This window comes from Lissotriton helveticus, chromosome 10 (assembly GCF_964261635.1).
Source record: "Lissotriton helveticus chromosome 10, aLisHel1.1, whole genome shotgun sequence".
NCBI classification, from domain to species: Eukaryota; Metazoa; Chordata; class Amphibia; order Caudata; family Salamandridae; genus Lissotriton; species Lissotriton helveticus.
The window spans coordinates 941,948,026-941,965,781 of record NC_136071.1 but is presented as its reverse complement, the minus strand read 5'-3'; the positions used below and the strand labels follow the sequence as shown (position 1 = coordinate 941,965,781).

Below are 17,756 nucleotides of genomic sequence, written 5' to 3'. Positions count from 1 at the left end.
GAAGCAGTTTAATACCTCGTCGAATCAAGGCAGATAATATTACCAGCAAAAAGAATGGCTTGCGATTAACATATACAGGCTAGTTTCCACTTATAATGTAGATCCACGGCACTCGGCTGACGTCCGGACTGTTATACAAGATTTGCGAGTCTAAATGGCATATACGCTAAGAGCATGCTACGTTCGACCATTTCTCTCACTCAGGCAAACCAGCCTGGGGGGGAAACATGGCCAAATGAGCACAGCCCAGCGGGAATCTTCTCACTTCCTTCCTGAGGGTACGGGATGGTGTAAAGAAAAAACCAAGGCAGAAAGCAATCTATAATAGAAAGGATATTAGGTTCGGGAGCTGGGTGGGTCAAACATCTAATAAGTGTCCAACGTAGTCTAAATAACTTGCCAAGAAATTCTCTGAAGGGATTCAGTCCGTACGAATTATTATTCGGAACTAGGATGTTGATCTCTGACCTTGATAGTCAGACTTCAGTGGTAATAGAAAAAACCTTTGATGTCAAAGATCGTTTGGCTATTTTGCAGGACTTAAACAAAACAAGAAAAGACCTGAGCAACATACAGTTGAAACAACAGCCAACGACCACTGAAGAATCACCACCTGTCCCAGCAAGACCTGTCTGGATTCCAAAATTCGGGGATCTAGTCAGGGAGAAGATCGTGGTAAAGAAGGAATTTGGGCCTTCTTACAGAAAAGCAGTTCCTGTCTTGTCTGTCAACGGGACAAGATCAGTTGTACTACCGCCACTTGCTGGAAAAAAGGAGAACCGAGTTGTATCCATCGACCTGGTAAAACCACAACATGTGGCCGATAACAAACGGTAGGCCAAGTGGACTCCCAATAAGTAGCAGAACACCAAGGTTTGCTACCAGTACAGAGGTCCTATCAAAGAGGCTCATCACATTCGAAACGCCTACAGAAGAACAACAAGGACTATGCAACAATGCAATAGAACTAAGACCTCTGAAAACCCAAATAAAAACATTTAGCAGAGACAGACCAATCTACAATGAAGTTCCAAGTGAAAATGCAAGAAACAAAAATCCTGAACCAATTGGAACAATTGACAGAACTGCATCTGGTTACTTCATCAACTTCGATGATTCCTCTGAAGGTTTCAGCGAACAAAAGACACAGCCATCATCAAAATCCTTTAAAGACAAAGCTAAGGAACTTTTGAAACAACTGAAAGAAACATATCTGGTTTCCCCATGGATTAAATTTTGGGTGGGTTTTGGTGCATTTATCCTCATACTTTGGCTCATCATGGTATTTACTTTGGGACGCTTCATTGAGGGAAAATATGCTAAAATGGACACAGCAAGTCAGAACATCAACTTGGTCCTCAAACCACACACACCTTCACACGTCGAGAAAAGAGAACTTTCTTCAGAACTTTCTTCAGCCAACTTCACAGCAATTCCAATACCTGGTGGGGTAGCCTGGGACAACACTGACTATGAAATTTATGGTCCGGTCGAGATCCTGAAATATCCACACCAAATCAAGATCTCCTTGAGTGACTTTGCAAAACCAAACTCATTTGCTGATGATTGGGACTTTGAAAGTATAAACAATATGATGTCTGACTTAGTAATGTCTGCTAAATTTACAAAACATGATTATTTGCAAGGTTCTACAAATTATGATAGTATGTATTGCTATAACCATTATGGTAACAGTTTTTTGCATAAATCTGCACAACCAAGAAATGTTTTAAATTATAATCAATGGGAACATTGTGCTACACCTCCAAAAGGGAGCTCTAGAACCGTTTATGACAAATATTCATACTTTCAAGGTTTTAACACTAGTAATGCTGAAACATTTTATTATAAATTGTCAAACAAGACAGGGAGGAAAACCATGATAACCAACACAAAATTGATATATTCAGACATATTCTTTGAAAAAATGAATACTTTTGGATTTGATTATTGGGACAAAAATGTTGATTTGAAAAGTGTTTGGGGTACAAAAGAATGGCAAGTACAGGGTTTAGAAGCTTTGTTTAGAGCCTGCATGATCCCAGAACAAATGATATTTTTAAATGACACTGTTCAACAAACCACCTGTCTTGGCTTAGCCAAAATCAAAGATTTAAATAACCCGTCTATTCCAAAGCCAACAATGTTTAGCAATAGCTCTGAAACAGATGAAGAAATAGATATAAACCATATACTTAACCAAAACAGAACACATCCTGATTGGAAACAATGGTTGATCTGGCCCACAGATACAATTCACTGTCAAGATAGATTCCTGAATAAAACACAGGGTTTCAAAATGACCAGGCCAGACCCTAGATATCCCCAAAGACATCACCCAGGGATAATAACAACCTACAGTGTGGGCAAATTATGCCTTCAATGGCTACAAACTTCCACACTGCCTGAAATTAAGCAACACCTAACTTTACTTACTGATGGTGCTGACTTGCGTGATTTCATACTGGGACCACGCAAACAGCGTCATAAGCGTTTCATAGCAGCCTCTGTATATGCAGCATACAATGAGGCCTGGAAGGTTACTCAAATTGAAACAGCAGAAAGAATACGGGAAATTGACCGTATTAATTTGGAAAAATCACTTTCTGTAGTGGACAATGGGTTAATGACTCTGTCCTCCAGAATATTTTCATTGGACAGCATTGTGTCTTCAGCAATCGATATATTATCGCAAGACAGGGAGGCGAGGGCATGGCCCAGTTTGAAAATTACTTCTATTCGAATAGACACTTTAAGCAGAATGAAAACAGTGCTTCTTCAGACGCCTACAAGGCTCACGTCATCAAAAGAAACGTATGATCTACAAGTCGCAAGGACGACTGCAGAGATACATACATTATTATCAACCAATTCCCCCGTACATTTCGCGGAAATCCTGAGCGAAATCTTAAATATTTCTGATACCACTGGGGTCTCAAAGGTATTTAAGACAGTATTTTCGATGGCATTAACACCATTCAAAGCCATACTGGGTATTTTTCCAGATTTCGTCCATTCGATTTTTGGCGGACTTCCCCTGATCCTGGGACTAATTGCAGGAATCCTATTCCTAGTCCTTATTTTTCGTTATGGCAACCCATGTCACAGATCAAACTCTCGCGACAATGGAAGATACGATCCTAGCCATTGGATACCGGGACCGGATATCAAAAATCCTGGGACTCTCCCGGCTTAGAGACCTAAACATGACTTGGTTTCTATCATTTCGACCAATGTGGCAAAGGTGTGTTTTACCTGTACTAAGGTGTCTGCTATGCGGAGAAGAATGCGTGTTAGACACCTGTCTGACGCTACAATCGGATGCGCCGGTGGATGCAGATACACTGTTGGTTCCTACCAAGGTTCACGCTTTGTGCTGCCCTCAAAGGCTGCCAATCCTGATGACGGCATTCCTGGAATCTTCACCACTGCGATTGAAGGGTAGTGAAGTTCAAGATGAAAGCAGCATCGAACAGGTACGACCTTCTGTCAGCAATGCAAATCAGAATGTCAATGCAGACAATCATGCGCATGAATGCATGGTTACACCTATTTCCGACTTAGTGGAACTTTCCCATGAAGCTGTTGACAGTTTTTTCGAAAGCCTGAATGATATGATGTTCTCTCCGGAACAGAAATAGAGACTTTTGAGTAAACTCGCACACGGCGTTCCCTGAATTCGGCCTTCAACTTTTAAAATAAAGTCACATGAACAATTACAATCCAGTTCACGGACAGCAACTTTTTTCAGCAAGCCCCTTAAAATATTTTTCTATATATTTTTTTCCGGGACACTGATCTTCTGCTTAAAGTAAGAAACTATTCCTAGAGAACTAAGATTTCTATTTTTAGATACTTTATATAGACTTTAGCTGCCCGCTGGTATGTTCACAAATATTTTATTATGTGATGAAATGGTCTCGACTTTCCTTTCTGTATAGCTATATTAAGAGCCATTTCATGTGTACTACTCATATACCAAAGAGCAATAATACATAAAAATGCGTGTTTACTTTTGCATTTAATTCATAGCTTAAGTGCATACAATATATATGACTGCAATTTTTCAGTATATTTGAAAATTTCGAAATGCATTTATGTATTTTGGGGTGGTAAGGTATACACTATACTCTATAGTATGTTGTACTATGTTATACTATGCATAGATTAGTAGATATGACCATAGTTAGCGTGGAGTGGGTGTCGTGTATTTCTATAGGTTCTGAATCGATCCCCCTATTCCTGACCCTATTCTGGTTAAACTAACTATCTAGTTAACTAACAGTCAGCCCATGAGGCAAGAAATCCCCCATGATGCAGATACCGTTATCTGACGCAGTCACACTACGGCACAGGAACGTGTTATCTGATTAGGTCATAACGCTTGAGATCTAATTAGACAAGCGACATTCCTCCAGCCCCTGATAAGGCATACGACGTTCTCATAACAAATCAAACCTATGACAACCTGGATAATCCGTGCGGCCATTGTTTTGATTTCACAGAGAACTTTAGTAAAGAATGTGCTAACGAGCAAGTCGTATGACATCTTTATTGACGTACCTATGTCCATCCTTACGTCAATCCCGGCACCTTTAAGGTATAAATATTGCCGACCTTGCCCTATGCAAACACACGCGTGGTGACAAGACGGAGCAGCCATACTTGCCGAAGCCGAGAGCAGAAGCAGACCCCGCTGGCAGCAGCCCCGCCTTCCTGACGCGCTGAGAGACGCGCTGCTATCTCAAGCCGAGAGACCCAGCACCGGCGCTTCCGGGTAGCCCTCGCAGGCAGCCTGGAATATCGAGAGCAGAGAAAGAGATACCATTCCTCATCCATCCTAAATTCCAGGTACAGAACTGAATAACCCCTCACAGAGAATTCTTTAGTTATTCACTTGGCAAAAACAAACTTAACTTAAACTGTAACTTTCTATTCCCGCCCACGCATTAGACTTAGGTCAGGTACACGGGGTAGGCGTATTTAGAAACACCAGTTGAGTACGTTTAGTCAAATGTATATGTGTATGTAAATATATTTTAATCATTTTAAAACATCATATGGCTCAGAAACCATATCAATGTTTTTACAGTATTATTTTATACTATTGCTTTTAATGTATGCACTTTACTTAACTATAAGTATTGCAATAATATCGATCCATTTCTCTTGTACGAGAAAAGAGACTGATCAATAAATAATACCTTTTATTGAACACGCCCGTCTCTTCCTTTTCTCTACATTCTGATGAGACTAAGAATGCACGTACTGACTGAGTGAAATAATTGCCTTGTGCTCACACGACTCTTGAGATTGACTCTTGATTAGGGGAGAGCAAAGTTGTCATGTTCTATGGTTGTCAGAAACTAAATCCCTTCTTGTCTAATCAGGGGAGTTAATCCTTCCTTGAACATTCGAGAAAGTTTCTAGCGAACTCTGAGCTTAGCTGGCAAACCCAAAAATTAAGTCTAGTATCGACAGTAGTAGACCTAGTTAACGTCTGGTCTAGGCCTTTACTGCTGTAGGTACTATTCCAATGCGCAGAGCCTATTGGGAAAATAGGAGCTACACTACAGTACCTAATATTGAAAGAAACTTTATGTATTATGAACATGCAGAATAAACAGGTGACCATTACTTATGTACATTATTCAAATGACTTTAGAAAGTCGATGAATCTTTAACTTATCTAGTATTGGACAATCAATATTTCCACATGCAAAAGGTGATGCATGTAATTGGTGTGGGTTTCCTTTTTCTTTTCGTATTTTCCACTAGGACCTTCTGACTATATTATCTTCTCTCGACTTTACTATCTGCGGAGTGTTAATGGTTGAAGAGGGCCTCCCATATATTTATGAGTATTATTTGTCTATTTGGGTTGCATCCCTGAGGAAGTCAATGTGTGTACAGAAATCACGACAAAACACGTGTTGGCTGCATCATTTGGAAGATACAAGTTGTCTATTGGAATGAACCTCAATGTGAAGCAATAAAGGTTGTTGGAACATCCATTCCGGGACATCGGATTTTAAATTTGGACTTTTATGCTTGTGCCAATCAAGATTTGAAGTGTTTTTTGAAATTTTTTACTTACAAATTGATTTAATTGAGTGCTCGGGAGGGAATCTGTTTGCTTTGGGGTTTTATTGTGGTAAAACCTTGTGGATGTTGGTAACCGCATCCTCTTTCCTGGAAGCACCACTTTACATTTGACCTCTACTTACCCCGGATTTGCTGAGCGCCCTTTTTGTCTGAGGGTTACCAATCTTTCTTAGCGTTTCATACAGTTCTGTAAATCATGTCTTATAGCTATTCCATTTAACCATATAATTGTTTAGTATGGACAATGGGAGGTGGTGGGTAGGCCTTCATTGTTTTGTTTATGCAAGATTTCATCTGTTGACATCGCCAGTGCTGACTACAATTCATGTGAAATTCTGCCCGTAGCAGGGGAAATGTTTTCAGATGACCATCAATAAATACCTTTATGCCCTTAGAGGCCCAGTAGGCCCAGTAGGACTAATAAAATGGCTTATTGTCAGTGAGTCAGTGAGTAGAGCATAGTTGTTCCATATAGGATCCTATGAGTGTAAGAAGCCATGTGAGCCAAATTTTCTATGAATGTGCTTAAAGGTGTTTAGTGAAGTGTGCAGAATGGAGTTGTGTGGGTCTCTTGTGTCCATGTGCCCTCTGTACAATGGTTCTGTTTGGAAGGGGCTGTTTTATAAATGCTCTTCAATTGGGAGCCAGTCAGGTGTCTCCAGTTCTGATTTACTGGCAGTGTTGATAGTATATAGTAGAGTACTAAATATACTATATAGTAGAGTGCTGGATTCAGCAGTCTCAATCCCCCATATGTTGTTGCTGCGTGTAGTTTAGATTGTATAAGTCAGGAACTTGAGCCTCCCCAGATATAGGTTTTGGTAGAATTGTTGATGCTTCTGAGTAGTGCTATGGGAATATGAAAAGGAAACAGTCCGAAGATGTAGTCGAACCTGGCGGCTATTGCCATTTGTATAGCTTGAATGCTTCCATACAGCTGCAGCTGCAGCTGCCACCAGCATTTAAAATGTAGTTAAATCAAATTCTTCAAGTTGTCCTGAATAATGTGTGGGAGTTACCTGCTCACAAGTACCCCCAGATACTTGGGCTTTTGGGAATCCACTTTAATGGTATTCCTCTTATCACACCTTTCATTTTCGATTGTCATTCAGTGAATCAAGCTAAAATATTTGCAAGCTACTTTTTATCAGTTCTCTGGAGTGATTTAGGTCTGTAGTTTGAGCACAGGAGTGGGTCCTAGCCAGGTTTCAGTCTTGAAGAAAGTTTTACTTTATTGAATTCTTGGCGGGTATTACACAATCATTTAATTTCTTGGAAGATGTTTTTGAGCAGGGAAACTACGTACTGGGTAGTGGACTTAATGTATTTGATAGGTCTTCACCAGGCTACATTCCTGTGGGAAGTAATTTGACAGCTTCACTTATATTGCTGTGTGTAAAGTCTGTCATAGCTTCAGAAGTCTGGTGATTTGAAGACCTTGTAAGAAGTTTGTATCTCTGGTGAGGTCAATTTTGATGTTGCTAGTATATAAAGTAGAATAGATGGCCTGGAATTCTTTAGTAATCTCTGAATGTTTAGTTAGCAGTTGCCAATTAGAGTGACATATTGCTGGCTTGACTTCTCTCTGTTTAAGTTGCAGGACAAGCAGGTGGCTGGCTTTTTCACAATGCTTGTGGTGATGGCTCGTAGCGAAGGCCAACATTTTCTCAGCTAGCAAGTATTCCGCTCATACTTTGTTTGTATCAAGACTTTTAAGATTGGATTCAGAAGTTTAAAGTAATGTGGCAACCTATGCCTCTAGAGTTTGGAGTTTTGTTGCCTCAGCCTTCCGTAGTATCCCCAATTCACTCATCATTAGACGTCACTTGTATGGCTTTCTAGGAGCCCAGAGTAGTTTAGGGCAGCCAGGCGAACACTCAATACGCCACCGATATTCCTTAAAGTGATTCAACAATTTCCGTTTTTTTCTCAGGAAGTGTGTAATGAGAGATAATAATTATCGGTGTTTTGGCTGTAGAGTAAGATCTCGATTTCCAGGAGCATTGGGAACTGGGCATTGTCAAATATTACTCCGGCATCGATAGGACTGCCACAAAAATTTGGTATCCCTGTTCACCAAAAAGTGGTCTGTATTTGTTTCTGGACCATGGGGGCATGAAAGAAATATGTAGTCCCTGTATGTCTGATGAAGAGGACCTCCGAGATCTAAAATAGTTTGATCGTCATCATATCCAGTAGGTGTCCCGACCTTTTGTGTTTTTCAGGTCAGGGCTACCCATTCTGTCTAGGATTGGATCAATCTGGATATTCTAGCCCCCTCCCCTCCATTGATTACAAGTTTAGTGATGTTGAATTTGTTAAAAAGCATGTGGATTTTTATGCCAGAAAGTATGCTCTTGTTTGTTGGCGATGAAGAACGATCCCACTGCTACAGTTTATTCTTGTATTTTGAGATTGGCAAAGGCATATCACCCTTAGGGGTCTATCTATGTTTTCAGGACCCTAGCCAACATGACTGAGAATTGTCACTCCTCTTTTCATATATTAGACAGATGTCGGTGGTTCGTTTCCCACCTAATTATGTATTAGATTCTGTAATTCTAGGTTTTCTCACTGTCAAAGTTTTTCCTTTCATTGAAGTTTGATGTTCGTGGACCATAAAAATGAAGCTCTGATGTTGACCGGGATTCGCACCGTATTGATATGGGTGAGCAGCATAATGTCTGAAATTCAGCAGTGAGTGGGGAAGGAAAGGAAGAGTCTTCTTGTCTTATCCCAGGGAGAGGTAGATGGGAAGAGGAATTTCCAATATGTGTTGTGGGAATAGAGAAACAGGATAGTTTATATTGCACCCAAGATGTGCTGTATGTTGAGGTAGGATCATGAGTCATGATTTAGTATCTTAGTGTTGTATCCTGCATTTTTCTAAGGGATGTTGTGACTCGAGACGGGCAAGTTGGTTAGCTTATGCCATTACCACGACTCTTACTACCAAAGGTCTAGTAACACTATTCAATCTAATTTGTGATCTGTCTGGTTTAAGGGGGTATATAGTGATTGGAAGAGCAGAGCAGAGCAGTCCAGTCCCTGCGTTATATGTAGGTTCGTTCTTCAAGGCTTGAGGGGTGACCGATCTGTCACATTCTCAGGGGGGGGGGGGGGTGCATTGTCCACTCCATGATATTTCGCAGAGCCTCTTTATCGGTTTGTAGTCGGTATGATGCTTCTGCTGATAAAGCAAGACATCACTGTGAATACACTGGATCATAATACCGTTTGAAGTATTTGGCATGTGTGCTGGTGTCTTAAGTCCGGTTATTATAAGCAATGGGGTGTTGCACGTAAATTGCTGTCTTAGGTGTAACCTGTGTGCTCTTCTGAACTCTTAAAAATGTTGAAAATCTAAGGAGAGGAGTTTTGGCAAGAAGGAAATACAGTTTTAAAAAATCTCATTAGCCCCTTCTTCCTCTTTCGGGATGCCTAAAATCTGTATATTGTCTCTTCTAGAGCTGTCCTATAATTCAGCTATCTTTTTGTCATTAATCAGGCTCTCCGTTTAATGAAGTTGCGGGTTGAAAATTGCCAATTCACTATGAATTTCTTTATACCATTCTTTATTAGTATCTACATTAGTTGGTTCGACTGTGACAATGGAACATTTATTGCTTTTGTGCTTCAGCATTAGCGAGTCCAACGTGACCAGTGACATGTCCATAAGAGGTAATGTTCGGTCTCTTTCTTATTAATACCTTTTAAAAGACTCACAGAACGATAATTGCGTGGCATATTTCTGTTTTGACATTTACTGCTATTGAAGATATAGCGAGCATTAGTCATAGATGGGTCAGGGTATACAAAGCTGAAGTGTAAAGCTGCTTGTCAGTTTGGTAGCAGTTGCACTACTAGTAAGCCAATCTGTAGAATTGTAGCGCTCTATATTGGTTACAAACCAGTCTTCTGAAGCAGATGATGAATTGTTAGAGGACAGCCCCATTAGATGGTGCACGTGCTGCATATTTGTTTATGCTTGCGAGTGATTCATTTTTATGAGGAAAGTTACCTGATATGACTGCTAGGATCTTGTGAAGGCATCGAGTAGGTCTTTCCTAAACTAAGATGATTACACTCGAGTGTCGGTGCAGGGATCCCACCGTTGGCCAGGAGCGGTAGAGCATTGGGACCGCACATACTCCAGATTGTGTTTCAATAAGTAGTGTTGTGTCGACAATGTACCACTCCGATTCTCTTGCCTTAAGTGTTTGTCTTCTGTCTTATGGCCTTTACTGCTCTGTCTTTCATGATTGGGATGGAAGTCACGCCTTCAAGGTACGTGTTAATGGTGGTCTCTTCCTGGTGGACGGATGCCTGCGATGTCCTCCTGATGTGCTACTGTGATGAATGCAAGTGGCACGGTTAAATATACAATATTGCCACAGAAAGGGAGTGATGTGGAGTTGGTGTGAAGAATGCAGTGTTTAAAGCTGCCCCATATTGTGTGTTTTCAGGCGTATGTCAGTTGTTGTTTTGTCATACCCCAGCAGATCCTTGTTGTGGTAAGATGCTGGTCTGGGTCAAACCGTTACTTGGCCATGTTTGAGTGGTTGGTTCGTCGAGCTCATTTGAGTGTGACCATATTCCTCGCGGAGAGGCTCTGCACCTTTTTTGTTTCTGTGGAATGTTATTAAAGAGCTCCTGAAATAATTGTGTGCACATATTCTCAGTCTAAAATGTTCCATACATCACTCTTTCTCTCCTCGATATAACCTGAAAATCACTGTCCTGCCTCTCCATCGATTCTCTGAGACCTAGTGTTTCTGTGGAGCCAGGTATTAATTATGACCTCACACAAGAAAAATAAACATGATGAATAAGTGAACAAAGAATAATGTTGGGAAGCTGGATTTGTAATGGTCTGGTGTAGGCTATACTGTATAGCTCATGAATTGGGCTGCTCATACCATTTTAGCAAGACTCTCAAAGGGCACTAACAGCTCAGAGTAGGCGTGATCTATTAAGTTTTTGACTAGCAAGATGTATCGAAGATTCAATGAGTAAACGTGGGAGTTAATGCCCACTGGAATGTACAGTAAAAACGTTTTTTGGCTGCATGGCAGAAAAGTTTTAGAAATTCCGCTTTGTGATGCTTTGTTTGCTGTCATTGTTTAACCCATAATTAACATTGTGAAACAGAAGCTTATAAAATGTGGAAAGGAATAGCAGGTCAGGGCACAACTAGAAGATGATCTTTCATTAAATCTGGCTGCATGTTTGTGATGGACAAAATGTACCAGATAAAAAAACTGTTCTTCATACTGAAGCTTGATAATCCGCAAATACTTTTCACTTTTTATTCGTAGGATTTGTGTTTAGTGAATCTGAATCGACTGCATTAGAACAGTTTGAAGGGGGGCCTTGTGCAGTTATTGCTCCAGTTCAGGTATGTACAGCACAATACAAATGTATTACATTTGCTAGCATAACATGAGGTTAATGTTTTCTGATAGATACATCTGCCGTGTGGATTCCTCACCTTGTGAATATCCCCCTTGCGCCAGCAACGTTTGGAAAATTCTTTGTAGCACGCCGGCGTGGAAGACGTCATAGGAGCACGGCATCGCGAGCGACTCCGTCTGACGTCACCGACTCCTTATTAGACCCACGTCGGCGTGATGACGTCAGTTCCCTTTTTTCCGCGTCGTCGACGCTAACGGTTTCTGGGATCTTCTGCGATACAGATAGTAACTTGTTACTATTTTGTGTTACTGTTTCTCGGTTAAGTGTTTCTTCTTCGTCGAGGATGTCGTCGAGGAAGACCGGGTTCAAGCAGTGCGGATCGTGTGCCCGAATGATGTCGATTGCCGATCCGCATGACGATTGTTTGTGGTGTCTTGGATCAGACCATGATGTAAAAAACTGTCGATCCTGTTTCAAGATGAACCCTAAAGCCTTACGAGAGCGGGAGGCTAAGCTTCTACTTGCAAAGGTAAAAGGAAGAGAGGCTGGAAGGTCTTCGAGGTCGACGTCCAGGCGCTCGAGACAGAAGTCGCGATCGAAGTCGAGGTCGAAATCTGCTTCGAGATCGAGGTCCAGAGCGAGGTCGAGATCCAGAGAGAGGTCGTGCTTCGGGCTCCTCGAAGAAGAAGCACAAGAGGAGGAAGCATAGCTCAAGACATCACTCTGGTAAAGAGTCTTCTGATTCAAAGAGGAAGTCTCGAAAACATCATAAAGACTTTGTATCTCCTTCTCCTTTACAGTCTCTTGGAGGTTCCCCGGTTCCGGAGCAAGAACCGGATCCGGAGTCGCACCATTCTTCGGAGCATGAAGGAGAAGAGGAAGTTCCTCGGGCTCCGACTCCGGTGGAAGACCCTGTAAATCAAGAGGGCCAGGGTGAACCGATGCCGGAGCAACCTCCTTTGGAGCAGCCAATGGGTTCGTACCCTCCCTTTCCTGGTCCTGGGCAGGACCCCTCGCATTTCCTTAATGCTATGTTTGGAGTTTATGCGAGATACCCCACTGGTGCACCGGCTGGTCCCATGGGTCCATTGTCTTACAATTTGGGCATTCCTCAGGCTTATGCCGTTCATGCCGGCGCCTTATACACCTTGGCTCGGTACGGTGCCACCGAGGTCATCGACTCCGCATATGGCTTTGCCGGCTCCGGATCGGCCTCGTGAGTTGGATCGAGGTGCCACGCCGGTTCGTGAGTCTCGTCCTCCAGCTGCCCCGGCTCCTCGTTCGACGCCGGATCCGGCTCCGTCGGAGTCTTTACCGGATCCGTCGACTTCGGTTCGTATGGAGTAGTCGAGGCACAGAGCTCAGCGCCTCATGGAGGAAAAGAGGTATGAAGATTCTGATGTAGAGGAAGGTGAACTTCTGGATCAAGGGGACTGTTTTGAGGACCTGCATAGCGCTAGTGGCCTAGGACTTTCTCCTGAGTGGGGTTTACCATCAGTTTCTGATGCACCATCTAAAGACGTGGCACCTTACCATGTTGTGATTAGGAAGGCTGCGGATCTGCTCAATCTGACCTTGCCTACTGTTGAGTACAAACCTAACATCATCACAGAGGTTTTACACTTGCCTTCATCTATAATAGAGCCTACACTTCCATTCACTGAGGCTTTGACTGAACCAATAATGGAGGTCTGGAAGAGACCATTTACTGCTCCTGCGGTTTCCAGTTCTGTGGCAAGACGTTACAGGGTGGCGCCTGGTGACCCTGAGTTTCTCTCTTCCCATCCTTCTCTGGAGAGTCTGGGGTAAAGGCCGCTTGTTCCAACAGATCTGCAGGTTCATTTCCTCAAGTGCCAGCAGACAAGGACTCTAAAAAATTGGACCAGTCTGCGAAAAAGATTTTCTCCTCAGGTAGCATGGCTCTAAAATCAACTAATGCTACTTGCCTGCTAGGGAGATATGTTAATGCATTGATGGACTCTGTGAAACAATTGTCATCTAAGCTTTCAGAGGATGATGGAAAGAACTTCAATGAAGTAGTCTCCGATACTCAGGCTGCAGCCCGCTTGGTAATTCAGAGTGGCATGGACACGGCGGACTCTGTTGCCAGGATTATGGGCTCTACTGTTGCCACCAGAAGGGCCGCATGGCTGAAATCTTCTGATTTTTCGGCAGATGTACAATCCACGTTAATGGACTTGCCATTTGACGGGACAGGCCTCTTTGGGAAGAAAGCGGATGTGGCTTTGGAGAGGTTCAAAGATAGCCGGGCTACGGCAAGGTCTTTGGGCCTTCAGGCTAGAGGTTCTGCCACTAGGAAGTTTAGGGGATTTGGTAGATCCACTTTTCGTTCCTATAAGCAAGGCCAGCAGCAGCAGCAACAGCAGCAGCAGCAGAACCCTTTGTATAGATCATACAGAGGTAAACAAAGGGGCCGTGCTCGTGGACGCCAAGCCTCTTCCTCCTCTAATACCCACCCCCCACCTACAACAACAAAGCAGCCCTAGATCCGCCATTCCGGATCATACGGGTCCGGTAGGGGGTCGGCTTACTCATTTTCTACGGGATTGGGAATCGGTTACGTCAGATCTTTGGGTTCTCAATCTCGTAGAAAATGGGTATGCACTTCCTTTTCAGGATTTCCCTCCCAATTACCCTCCTTGCCAAGGTTATTGTTCGGAGGACCACCTGCTTCTCCTGCAGGAAGAAGTCCTGGCACTGTTCCGAAAAGGTGCGATAGAGGTGGTTCCAGAGCAGGAAAGGGGTCAGGGGTGCTACTCCCGGTATTTCCTGATCCCCAAGAAGGATGGCAGGTTACGTCCAATCCTGGACCTCAGGATTTTGAACCTCTATCTCAAGCAGGAGAAGTTCAAAATGCTCACACTTGCACAGGTTCTTCAAGCGCTGTTGGAAGAAGACTGGATGGTGTCGATCTACTTGCAGGATGCGTATTTTCACATCCCTATTCTGAAGTCGCACAGAAAGTATCTCCATTTTACGGTGGGATCGCAGCACTACCAGTTTGCGGTCCTTCCTTTTGGGCTTACTACTGCACCTCGAGTTTTCACCAAGGTGATGGCAGTGGTGGTTGCACATCTCAGAAGGTCGGGGATTCCTGTTTTCCCCTATCTGGACGACTGGCTGATCAAAGCAGAGTAGCCGGAGAAGGTGCTCCATCATCTGCAAGAGACAACTCAGTTGTTGCACAGGTTGGGTTTTTCGATAAATGTACCCAAGTCTCACCTGGTGCCCTCCCAGCGCAACCTGTTCATAGGTGCGGTACTGGACACTACTGTATGTCGTGCATTCCCTCCACCTCAAAGGATTCGCGACATACAGGAAATGATTCCTTTATTCTACAATGGGGCGGTTGTTCCAGTCCTGAAGGTCCTTTGTCTGCTCGGTCTGATGGCTTCTTGCATTCTTCTGGTCAACCATGCACGCTGGCACATGAGGGCACTCCAGTGGTGCCTCCACAGGCAGTGGTATCAGCACAACGGAGATCTCGGGGAGTCAGTGAGGATCTCCAGAGAAACTGCAGCGGATCTGTCATGGTGGAGCGTGGAGGGCAATCTGTCTCGGCGAAAGCCTTTCCATCTACCTCCATCGGTTGCCACAGTGATATCGGATACATCCACTCTCGGGTGGGGTGCTCATCTGGGGGATCTGGAGATCAAAGGGCTTTGGTCTCCAGAGGAAAGGTTGCTTCACATCAACCTTGTAGAGTTGCGGGCTATACGTTTAGCTCTCAAGGCCTTCCTCCCATCCCTTCGCGGTCAGTCGGTTCAAGTCCTGAGGGACAAAACGACCGCGATGTGGTATATCAACAAACAGGGAGGAGTGGGGTCGCAGTGTCTCTGCAGAGAGGCTCTGTGTCTCTGGTCCTGGTTTCAGGACCATCAGATTTGTCTGATGGCAAATCATCTGGCCGGAGTACTGAACGTTCGTGCAGACGTTCTCAGTCGGCAGTTCTCTGCCGACCACGAGTGGAGGCTTCACCCGGAGGTGGTTCACGACATCTTTCAGATATGGGGGACTCCTCGGGTGGACCTGTTCGCCACTCGCGAGAATGCTCACTGCCTGGCATTCTGCAGTCTCCCGTATCTGATGCAAGGAGCCTTGGGGGAAGCGTTTCAGTTGAGTTGGGCAAATCAACTCCTTTACGCGTTTCCTCCCATACCCTTGATTCCTCGGGTTCTGAGGAAGATTCACCAAGACCGGGCCCAAGTCATATTGGTCGCCCCGGATTGACCTTCTCCACCTCTCCTCTCACCCGCCGCTCCGTCTCCCTCTCATGGCAGACCTCCTCTCTCAGATGGAGGGGCAAGTTCTACACCCCACCTCCAGACATTACACCTTCATGCCTGGAGATTGAACGGGGCAACTTGAATTCTTTTTCTCTCCCTCACGATGTGGTGGATGTCATTCTTTCTGCCAGGCGTGACTCCACTAAGTCCATCTATTCGTATAGGTGTTCTAAATTGGTTTCTTGGTGTAGGGAGAGGGATGTTGACCCTTTGAAGGCTCATTTGTCTGATATTTTGCAGTTTGCTCTTTCTCTGGCGCAGCAAGGATTTGCTGTTGCCACGGTCAAGGGGTATCTTTCAGCCTTATCAGCATTTCTCTGTTTGCCGGATCAGCCTTCTCTTTTTAAGTCTCCAGTGGTTTTAAGATTTTTGAAGGGTCTCACTAATAAATTCCCTCCTTCTCCTATTGTTGTTCCTCATTGGGATTTGAATCTTGTGTTAACCTATTTAATGGGTTCCCCCTTCGAACCCTTGCACAAGTGTCCCATGAGGCTTTTATCTTTTAAAACGGTCTTCTTGGTTGCAATTACCTCGGCAAGGAGGGTAAGTGAGCTTCAGGCTCTTAGTTCCAAGCCCCCGTTCTTGACCATTCATGCTGAAAGAATGGTTCTCAGGACCAGGGCTGCTTTTCTTCCTAAGGTGGTAACTCCCTTCCATCTAAGACAATCCATTACCCTTCCTACCTTTTATCCTCCCCCCTCATCCTTCCAAGGAGGAGGAGAGACTTCATCGCTTGGACCCAAAGAGAGCAGTCAGTTTCTATCTTGATAGGACTAAAGACTATCGTATTGACGATCAGCTCTTTGTGGGTTTTGCTGGCTGCAAGAAGGGCAGAGCAGTGCACAAGGGCACAATTTCCAGATGGATAATCCTGTGCATCAAGATTTGCTACTCTCTGGCGGGTAAGGACCCTCCTGAGGGCATTAGAGCACATTCAACGAGAGCAAAGTCTGCAACATCCGCTTTGTCTAGAGGTGTTCCTGTTGAGGACATTTGCAGAGCTGCGACTTGGGCCTCCCTCCACACTTTCGCGAAGCACTACTGCTTGGATACCGAGGTGAGGAGGGATGGCCACTTCGCGCGCTCTGTCCTCCAAGATTTCCTGGTATAGCAGAGTGGACACCCTCCTCCGGGAGTGGGGACTGCTGTGGGACTCTATTCACAAGGTGAGGAATCCACAAGGCAGATGTATCTATCAGAAGAACAAGTTACTTACCTTCGGTAACGCTTTTTCTGGTAGATAAAGTATCTGCCTGTGGATTCCTCACTGACCCACCCGCCTCTCCGTTGTCCGCTCTGCTATACCTGTTTTTATGTATTTATATTTCTGGTTTTTGATACCTTTGCTATGCACTTTGTGTGCGGTTTTTGATTTGTATGTACTGTGTACACTGTATATTTACTGTTGTTGGTCCGTCCGGGTGCTTCGAAGGCACGGAAAAAAGGGCGGAACTGACGTCATCAAGCCAACGTGGGTCTAATAAGGAGTCGGTGACGTCAGACGGAGTCGCGCTCGATGCCGTGCTCCTATGACGTCTTCCACGCCGGCGTGCTACAAAGAATTTTCCGAACGTTGCTGGCGCAAGGGGGATATTCACAAGGTGAGGAATCCACAGGCAGATACTGTATCTACCAGAAAAAGCGTTACCGAAGGTAAGTAACTTGTTCTTTTGCAGCTTCAAAAATATGTTGTGGAATCACTCCATGCCTTAAATTGGCACACATATTATTGCTTTACCTATTCGTGTAAAATACAATATAGGGCCTGATTACGAGTTGCTCTTAATATTCCAAACCATGCGTTAACCCCTGTTTACGTATTGGCGGAATTACGAGTTTGAAGGTATTTAATGCATCTAATATTATTTGGATGTGTAAAATACCTCAACCTACGTTAATTGTTGGCAGGTTTAACCTGCCAAAAATGTA

General features: G+C 43.9%; 1 protein-coding gene across 9 annotated transcripts in view; it reads left to right on the top strand.

Moving 5' to 3' along the window:
• Positions 1 to 17,756, top strand: part of MINDY3 (MINDY lysine 48 deubiquitinase 3) — a 213,025-nt gene that overhangs the window by 48,499 nt on the left and 146,770 nt on the right. For 8 of the 9 annotated variants that reach the window (XM_078663611.1, XM_078663608.1, XM_078663607.1 and 5 more), the window contains one exon: positions 11,424 to 11,503. In XM_078663611.1, coding sequence (XP_078519737.1) covers positions 11,424 to 11,503 — 80 coding nt within the window. Of the gene's footprint in view, positions 1 to 8,706; positions 8,774 to 11,423; positions 11,504 to 17,756 lie in introns of all 9 variants that reach the window. The other variant, XM_078663614.1, reaches the window with a different exon arrangement.